The sequence below is a fragment of the Amphiura filiformis genome, chromosome 6 (assembly GCF_039555335.1).
Source record: "Amphiura filiformis chromosome 6, Afil_fr2py, whole genome shotgun sequence".
NCBI lineage: Eukaryota > Metazoa > Echinodermata > Ophiuroidea > Amphilepidida > Amphiuridae > Amphiura > Amphiura filiformis.
In genome coordinates, this window is record NC_092633.1 from 15,307,853 (window position 1) to 15,317,739 (window position 9,887).

At 36.7% G+C, this 9,887-nt stretch overlaps 1 protein-coding gene across 2 annotated transcripts; it reads left to right on the top strand.

Moving 5' to 3' along the window:
- The first annotated feature begins 2,287 nt into the window (after positions 1-2,287).
- LOC140154210 (serum paraoxonase/arylesterase 2-like) lies at positions 2,288-9,222 on the top strand. Of its 2 annotated transcripts, none has more exons than XM_072176813.1 (10): positions 2,288-2,366; positions 2,582-2,703; positions 3,723-3,796; positions 4,079-4,143; positions 4,781-4,943; positions 5,214-5,346; positions 6,749-6,952; positions 8,461-8,542; positions 8,664-8,780; positions 8,976-9,222. In XM_072176813.1, the coding sequence occupies exons 2-10, from the start codon at positions 2,633-2,635 to the stop codon at positions 9,141-9,143; spliced, it is 1,077 nt and encodes a 358-aa protein (XP_072032914.1). In that variant the 5' UTR covers positions 2,288-2,366; positions 2,582-2,632; the 3' UTR covers positions 9,144-9,222. The 2 variants fall into 2 exon arrangements, with proteins under 2 accessions (XP_072032914.1, XP_072032915.1); XM_072176814.1 differs by lacking the exon at positions 2,288-2,366 and adding an exon at positions 2,426-2,485.
- The last annotated feature ends 665 nt before the right edge of the window (positions 9,223-9,887 follow it).

Here is a 9,887-nt window from a genome sequence, read left to right on the forward strand (position 1 = left end):
TTTTAAACCGAGTTGTGATGATTCCCAAAAATCTGGTAAGGGGCAAAGATTTTTTGGCCTAAAGGGGCCCAGGGCAAAGATTTTGTGTCGAAAGAGGAATTTTTGGCAGGTCAATGGGGATGGGCAGGCCCGTGACCAGAGGTGCGGACGCCCCCACCCCGGCCTCCCCTCCCATCCCCAAATGCCCCCAAAAAGCCCTTTTTTTTGACCCAAAAAAGTCCCTGATTTGTGATCTTAGCCTGAGCGAAAAAGTAGTGGCTTTTTATGCCTTTGTGGTCAAAAAGGTCAACATTTTGGGGTAAAATCCGCCCCTAGTCCAAAAAGGTCCAATTTTGCCTGCCCCCCCAAAAAAAAAAAAAATACGGGCCTGGGAATGGGGGAAATTTTTTGGGCATATGCCTACATTAATACGCGGCATAGGCCTATTGAATACGCTCTAAAAATTAAACACAAGGAAAATAGAACAAAAACGTTCTAATATGTGAATTTCATAGCTTTTCTTGATGCTCACTAGTACCATGACTACGCTAGCATTTATATGTAGACCATTTTTTGCAAATTTGGAACCCAAAGATTCAGGTGAAATTGACAGTAGCGGCACTACGGGGGGGACAAGTGGGAATTTCCCCCCATATTTGTCTTTCCCGAGTTCTCCCCACACTTTTATGGCAAGAACCCCAAAATTACAACAACAAAAATCTATTTTTCCGGCAATTTTGTGCAAAATTTATTGATTTTGCACTCCCCCCCCGAAATTCAACCCCCCCAAAAAAAAAATCCTGGTATCGCCACTGGAAATTGAGTGAGCTGATCAGTACATGCAGGGTCAGGGATTTTGAATGACTGTTTTTTCAGGCTGTTTTTCTTCCCAAAAAAAACAGGAAGTCTGAAAAAAAAAGACACATAGGCCCTCTTTTTTGGATAGCTAAATAATACATAATTAGTAATGTGTTCAAATAGAGATGGCGCTGTTCAACAATAGACCATGACGGGTCTGAACCACTCGGTCTGAACATCTCTGCGGCCCTACATTTAAATGAGACACAGAATGTGTGAACAAAATAGGTTATCCAATAAATGGCCATTATCAGACCCTACAAAATTATATTATAATGATAAAATATGAAATTGAAGGAAGATGCAACATTACAGGTTGTGGATAAAAATCTGATAGGTAAGGTCATAATGATGTACGCGGCACCATATTTACTTCGAACAAAGAACATGCTGTAATGTGGCTCGAACTCTTTTTCCTCTCATCGTCGCGTAAGAAATTTAACAAAAAGCAAATGAGGGTGGGTCAAAGTGAGCATATAATTCAACTGGTCCGAGCAAGAAGTTTTGCCTATTTGAACGTTCTGCAGATTTTTATGCCTTTTGGGCATAAAAATAAGAGGTGCCCCCAAAATCGGACCTTTTTTTGGCCACTCCGGTATCAAAGTGCCAAAAATCTTTGCCCACCCCCTTTGCCAACAAAATAATGTTGAGCCTCTTTCTGAGCAGTGGCCAACAAATAACACAATCATTATAATATATTTTCTAACATTCTGAATTTTGGAAATCCCACAACACAACTCGTTAAGGGCTGGGGTATGAACGTTTGGACAGTATTTATTGTGGGACATTAGAGCACATCAGACATATCGAATTGTATTCTGAATACGAAGAATGTCATTCTGATATCAATAATTTTGATTTTTGAAATTCGCAATTTAATACACATTTATGGCAAATCATTAAAAATTGATATTTTTGATATTTAACAGTACCTGAAGTAAACTTTATAAATCTGATGATTTATACTTAAAGTGTATAGGTGGTATGAAAAGCCGACGATCAATTGAAAATTTTGACCTTTCGTATTGAAGATATGGATTTTTTTCCCAAAACACCAAAAAAATTAGGTCTTTTTGGGAAAAAATCCATATCTTCAATATGAAATGTCCAAATTTTCAATTGACCGTCGGCTTTTCCTTCCTGCTACATACACTTTAAGAATATGTCATTAGATTTATTTAATTTACTTCGAGGACTGTTACGGTATATATCAAAATTTTGAAAAATATCAAATTTTTATAATTTGTCATAGAATTTGTATTATATTGTGATTTTCAAAAAATTAAAATTGTTTGATATCAGAAAGACATGCTTCGTATTCAGAGTGCAATTCGATAGGTCTGAGGTGCTCTCATGTCACACAAAAAATACTGTCGAAATGCAATAAACGCTCATTTTAGATCCCTTAAACCAACGCGTTATGACCCCAAAGGCTTACCATATATGGACGGACTATGAACCTTTCATGGTTGTTAGCTGTTGTTAGCAGGATGTTCTGCAGGAAGTCAGTTCCTCGCATTGTTGTTGGGGTAAGTGTAATTCCCCATTGGGACAAAATTGATCAAAACTCGAGGCTCAACTCACCTTGAACAAAATAAGCTAATAGATTTTATGTTAATTGTTATGTGTTCTCCCTTCTACAAAAAAGGTAATTTTTAGTAGTGGCAGCAGTTCAGCACGACGTGGTGATTTTGTTCAGATTATCATTGAAAATGTTGGTTGATTCTTCTTTCTCATTTTCCAGACTTCTGGATAAGCACCTATATAGGGCCTACCTAGATGAGTTTGGTTGAAAATGGATCTAGTATGGAAGATCTTGTGGATTACAGTGGCTGCTTATTTGGCTCACCACACTATCAAAGCAATGTAAGTAGGCTACAAACAAATAAACGATTAGCGGTTTAATTCAGTGCAGAAAATGATTCATCATTAGGCCGTGTAAAATTAATATTTTGGTTCTCGTCCCTCCCTCCTCAATTTCTGGGATTTGTCAGATTTTTTTTTATTTTTAGATTTTTCAATTATTTTAGACTTTGGAATGATTTATGAAATCTTCATACATATAAATAAGTTTATTAGAGAACAAGCATCACTTCCAAGTCTTTTGTGGTACTCTAGGGGTTTATCCTCAGAATCTCACATTTGAAAAAAAAAAAAAAGGGCCTCATCGTTTCCTCGAGCACTGTTGGAGAAGACCGAAAACTACTGACAATGCTAATTTTACATTGAAAAAAAAAAAAAAAAAAAACCTCCCTCCCTCATCAATTCATGAAAATCCTCTGGACGAGAACCAAAACATTAATTTTATACGGCCTTATCTAAACTGATCATTTTACCGATAACAAGGTATATTATTTACCAGGAGCACATGCTTCCCCGGCATGCTTCCAGGGCCGGATTGACCTTTTTGATGGCCTAGGCCAGGCCAATATTTGGAGGCACCCAAACGCACCATGATGAAAGCATGTGCACTCAAATGGCCAAGTTTTTAGAGTTTACTAAACAATTCAATTTTAGAATATTTTAGCCCAAAATGAAGCTGAAATTTGCTATATAATAGGCCAGTGCGCGCAAAGTTCGCAAAATTTTGTACACTATTTTCATGGTGTTTTTCGGCTTAAATGGAAGATGCACACTGCATAGGGCAATTTTGGGGGACCCAAAAATTTGGAGGCCCTGGGCCCGGGCCCATCTGGCCCTATGGTAAATCCGGCCCTGCATGCTTCCCAGTTAGAGCGTTCGAATCCCCTGGCTACGGTCTGGTTTATCCATAATGGTTTTCATACTTTTACCCTAATCAGACAATCTGTTCAAGATCATTTTTTCTGCAATAGGCTATACCTGTTCGATGTTCAATTATATTCCTTGTTCTTTTTTTTTCCTAGGAATATTGTTGGCTTTTTTGTACCACATCGACATAATCATCAACCAGGACCATGTCGCCTAATACCAGGAATCGGTAAGTGTTCTCGTTTGAATTAGTTTGAAGTTGTGCCAGCATTTGTTGCACTTACAGCTGTATCTTTCAAGAAAAACACGAAGTTGTTGTTAAATAACCATATTCATGCTTTATTTTAACTGTATAATATATATAAATGTCAACTCAAAACTTATACGCAGTTATGCGCAGTTATACCATGGTTGCAATATATTTTAGTGCACATAAAATGAGTACAAACGCGGACACTTGAGAAAATGGACAAGTATAAGATGGTAATAGTAATTTGGATGATATTTGCAGAACATGGAAGTGAGGACATTCAACTAGTGTCGAATGGATTAGCACTGATTTCAGCTGGATGGCAGGTAAGTTGTGAATTTTACAAGCAAGGTACTTCTTGAAATAGTCCTACTATACATGGATTTTGTCTTGCATATAGGCCTAAACAACGTAGATTTATACCGCGTCTTGCAATACCAATGTATATAAACAATGTAGTTTTGCCACATCTTGCAATACCAATGTATATATATTTTGTCTTGCAAATGAACGATGTAGTTTTACCACTTCTTGAACAATAGTTTACTACTTCTTGCATTACATACCAAAGTATATAGATTTTGTATATTGCATAATTATGAATAATGTAATTACTTCTTGCAATGCCGATGTATATGGAATTTGCCTTTCATCTGAACAATTAAGCACTTCTTGCAATGCTAAAGTATATTTTGTATATTGCAAATGAACAACGTAGTTTTACCATATCTTGCAATACCAATGGATTTTGCCTTGCATATAAACAACATATAGTTTTTCCACTTCTTGGAATACCAATTAAGGCATCTGGATATTTTTCTCGCATGAAATAAATTATGTAGTATATAATAATTAGTTTTACTTTTTTGTCTTGTATATGAACAATGTAATTTTACCATACGGTTCTTGCATCTCCATTTACTTTCTCATGAACAAGTAAAACTGTGTATATCACTTATTTAGACAATAGAAGCCAAGGCATCAGAGGATTTGCGAGGATTTTACTTGTTTGACTTCAATCAAGATGAACCAGACAAGAATGCTACCAAACTAACTATGACTGGAGGACTAGATATCAAGGATTTATCTCCACATGGGATAAGTCTATGGACTGATTCAAATACAGGTAAACTGCTATAAATTCATACATTTCCTAATATCTATAGGATACGGAATCAAACAAATTGCATGAACATAGACAGAGGAAAGTATAAAGTAAATCTCATTTGCTGTTCAGTTACGTCTGCAATTAAATTTCATCGGGAAAATATAGAACTTCGTTATTTTTGCAAGATTTTAGAAAATGTTCCTAATTTAAAACTTTGTTGCCAAGTTCAGAAAAGTTCCTTCCTGGTGCTGTCATAAATATTCAAATAATTTTTTGTATTTCAAACAGGTAGAGTGACAATGTTTGTGGTAAATCATGGGTCAACATCCTATGGCAATGAAAGTATTGAAGTCTTCGAGTTCCATGAAAAGACTAGATCTGTTAATCATCTGAAAACCATCAGAGATGCTCAATTTAAAAGGTAGTTATAATCAATGTTTGAAGTATGGATCTATCTAAACTCCTCAACAAAAGTTTGGAAAGTTTTTCCAAGCATCTGTGTCTCCAATTATTTGTGACATATTCATATCCTGTTGCATATCAATGGATAGCTACAACACTCCCATTTACAATGACACTCCATTTGAAACAATAACATTTTTCATGGCTGAGTACACGCCTTGTGAATGTAGTGGGGTCTCAAACAGAATTTGCCAAATTGACCATTATTCTGTGCTCAAACAACGCTAGCCACTAACCTCAATCATGTCAATAGCGGTTGGAAAAACCATAGGCAGCCACAACAGTCAGGCACCTTCTCCTCATGCTGCTCACCGACCTGGTTACACGTTACTATGGGATGGCATTCCATTCTTCAACAAAGATTCGTCGCAGATCATTTAATGCGGTTGCATAGGGCTTCTCTGGCACGCACAGCACGATCAAGCTGGTCCCACAAGTGTTCAATTGGGTTGAGGTCTGGCCCCTAGGTCTGTCCTGATGGCAGGGCATTTTGACTCTACTCCCATATTCTGTAGGTAGTCGTTGACTACTGTGGCTATGTGGGGCGAGCGGTGTCATCTTGGAGGATTGCATTTGGTCCCAGATTGTGAAGATATGGGATTGCAGCTTGCTGCACAGAATAACGGTCAATTTGGCAAATTCTTTTTGAGACCCCACTACATTTACAAGGCGTGTACTCAGCCGTGAAAAATATTATTGTTTCAAATGGGGTGTCATTGTAAAGCGGAGTATTGTAGCTATCCATTGATATGCAACACGATATGAATATGTCACAAATAATTTGAGATACAGATGCTTGAAACAACTTTCCAAACTTTTGTTGAGGAGTGACACAGTGATTCTAATTAGAAGTGGAACATCATTAAGAGACACCACCCTTATTTGTAATTTACCATGATCCTAAAATCATCAAAATGGTGCAGTGATTACAGTCCTATTAAAGCAATGCGTTTGTCGGCTCAAATCCTTGTGAAATAATCAAGGTTTATTCAACAAAATGTAGCAGAAATAAAGGTAGAATCTGGTAGACATGGCATTACAAAATGCTAATTAGGGTTAAGGGCCCGGGGTTAGGGTTAGAGGTTATAGGGTTAAGGGTTAGGGTTAGAAGCTGTTAGAGTTAGGGTCATGTGTAGGGGTTAGGTTTTGGGGTCGTTTGTCTTAAATGCCGCATTTACCGAAATAAAAGACAACCCGGAATTGGACGTCTTGTCTTGTAAAAGCATGGTAAGATACGGAATGACACAGGCGATCATTTCAAGTTTTGTGCAAATTCGGTTTCATTTGTAAATATATTAAGTTTCTTATTTGAGACGCTAAATGCATCGTAATAATTCTATCCATATCCATCTCATTCATAGGATAAATGACATTGTTGCAACAAGTAGTGCTACATTCTATGGCACCAATGATTGCACATATTCCCAAAGTAATTTGAGATGGAGAGTTGAAGCTTTTCTTCAGACTCATTTTGGTAATGTAGTTTACTATGATGGCGAGAAAGCTAGAGTGGTGGCAAGTGGATATGTTCTGCCAAATGGTATAAATATATCACCTGATGGCAGGTAAGCAACATATAGGTGTAAACTAATAATTGTTTTAGGGATATAGTGGTGTCAGCGAACATAGCCACTACCAATACGTTATACCACCGTAAAAACTCGTCTACAAGCATATGTGATGCGATCAACCAAAATCAGTCGGAACTCGGAAATATTAAAATTTCAGTTTCTTATATGATAGTAAAAAGCATTTACAAAGCTGGATTTTGCAGATAACCCCCATTGAAATTGAACAACCAGTTCCGAAGATATGAGCAATTAAATATTCCCTTTGTTTGGCTATATTCTCAAAACCAATATTTCCGAGTTCCGACTGATTTTGCTTGATCGCATCACATATAGTGGGTTTTTTTTATGAAAGCTAAATTAATTCGAAACAAGCGTAAATATGCCAATACAATAGATTGGTCTTTTAAGATAATATTTGTTTGTATATGCTTGGATCCGTAATTTATTTGCTCAAACTCCATAATGGCGCCTGGGTTAGTGTAGCTTGCATCAAAAGCACTCTATATGCTTGTAGACGGGGTTTTACGGTATATTATGCTACGTTTGACGAGATATGGATTAGGCCTATATAGAGCTATATAGGGTGAGACCATAGACCAAGCTGTGACTTTCTCTGCTAACACGACAATAACCCAACCCTACATTGAATGCACAATCCTTTTCCTATTTGGCTGACATTTTATTTTCTGTTTCTGTTCCAAATATTTTGGATGACAATGATAATTGTCATTTTATTTAATAACCACACATTGTGTATATATTCTGGCGAATTGATTGCATGATTTCATATTAGCTGCTCAGAATATAGTCAATATACAGTAAAATGGGGTAACTTCGGTCAGCGGGGTAACTTTGGTCGGTTAAATATATTTTTTTAAATGGTCATATTTTCGTACAGCAATATTGTTTTTAGACATATTTGGTGTCAATTTGTTAAGAAATTTTAAGGATTTTTGACCAAAAATGAGCATGTTTTAACATTTTTTTTCAGACAAAATAAAAATCGATATTTGTGAGTAAGGATGTGTGCTTAATTAATTTTGCAAGGGGTCAAATGTCACAAAAAACAACAACTTGCCCATATACAGCGAAGATCAATTTTTTGATTTTTTTTTCTTCATGGAATGTAATACATTGACCAAAGTTGCCCCAAATGCGGGGTAACTTTGGTCAGGCTATTTTTAACCTCTAGGGCACCCTTACAAATTTATTTTAAAATCTTTTTCAACTTCAAGGTGTAGAAGGGAACCCTAATGTCATAAAAAAGAATTAATTAGAAATAAAATTGATTTTGTTTGGAAGCAGTGGTTTAAAAACTCTGAAAAGTGCCCAAAGTTACCCCATTGTACACATTGTGTATTCTGAGCAGCTAATATGAAATCATGCATTCAATTCGCCAGCAGAGAATGAATTAGTTCAGAACTCTGAAATTAGTTCAAGCTCGGCAGTAAATCCATTATGGCTTTCGTTATTAATATTAATATTGATATCTTCTTATAAAGGACTATGTATGTACTATTGTCAGGAGAAAATCAGATGGTAGTCTTTGATCGACATGAAGATAATAGTCTCACCGAAGTCAAGGTATAGTATTTTATATGTCTTTATATGATTTTGGGACAAATCCTACAGGGGCATTTGAAGAAGACTTCTAAAATACAGTACCATGTGATTGTGACTCTCATTTGTCTCATTTGCCTTATAGAGAGTTGATCTTTATATGTCCAGACCAGACAATGTTGATGTGCAACCTGATGGTAGTTTATGGGTAGCTGGTAGCTGGAAACTACTTCCCGATGAACATGGACGTCTGTCTTCTATGGTAAGATGGCAGATTTAATTGTGCACAACTTTGATTATCCTAAACGGAATAAGCTAGAAAAAATACAATCAATTTGATCAGTTTAACAATGATTGTTTCAAAACAAACACATTTCCATGCATTTATACAACAACTGCTGATGATGACTATGCATATAATTTTATGATTTTGATGATGATTGCCTTATATTTTCAGGTACTTCGGGCAGAAGTTGGACCCGATCACAAGTTTACGTTGTCTGAAGTGTATGTGAATGATGGCTCTGTGATTGGGATATCAAGTGTTGCTGTTTACCACAAAGATCAGTTATTGATAGGGACGCCATATAGCAAACTACTGTATTGCGAAGTAAAGACTTTCTAGATCAAAACAATTTTCAAGCTATAAAAAGACAATCTCACGCTCGAAGGGGGGAGGAGTGACGTAGCGTCATAGGGGCACGGGGGGGCACGTGCCCCCAATCGATCTGATTTTTTAAAATCCCATAGGAAAAGTGCCAAAACGTCTTGTTCCCCAATCAGACCCGGTGCCCCCCAATCATGGTCGGTGCCCCCCCATGTGATGACACACGCTACGCCACTGAGGTGACTTTTAAGAGTAGTTATATAGGTATATATATTTTGTTGGATATAAAACATTGGTGTTGGTTATACAGAGCTGTGATATGATTTTAAAACTTTATTAAAGGTGCATTTCTTGATTTCAACATCTCTTTTTTTCAGTATTGATATAGACAACAAAACCTTATTTCCAAAATTTCAGTTGATTCCAATTTTGTAAACTATGCATAATTAGGCCCACATCGCTCCACAGGCCACTGTGTTGCAATTGGGCCAAAAAAGGGTTGTTTGCCCTTTGTTTGTTTTCAAGGCGGGTCGGTGAGTCGGTTTTTTAATCAGACAATGCGGGTCAAGTCATGGTTTATTTCTAGATTGCGAAATAATCTAAAATATTAAATATGCAGTTCCGTGTTTTAAATTATAAACTGCTCACCTGATAGAGGGGTAAGTTGGGGAATGCAATGCCCCTTTAAGGATAAAGTTTCAGGAATTTCCTGATTTCAGGGGTCTTATTTAATCTACAGATGTGGGTACTGATAAACTACCT

What these genes read in the sequence shown, in the direction of transcription:
- LOC140154210 (XM_072176813.1), top strand. Translation starts at nt 2,633, where the DNA reads ATGGATCTAGTATGGAAGATCTTGTGGATTACAGTGGCTGCTTATTTG. An exon ending in ATAGTCTCACCGAAGTCAAG is followed by an intron (nt 8,543 to 8,663) that starts GTATAGTATTTT and finishes TTTGCCTTATAG; the next exon opens with AGAGTTGATCTTTATATGTC. An exon ending in ATGGACGTCTGTCTTCTATG is followed by an intron (nt 8,781 to 8,975) that starts GTAAGATGGCAG and finishes TTATATTTTCAG; the next exon opens with GTACTTCGGGCAGAAGTTGG.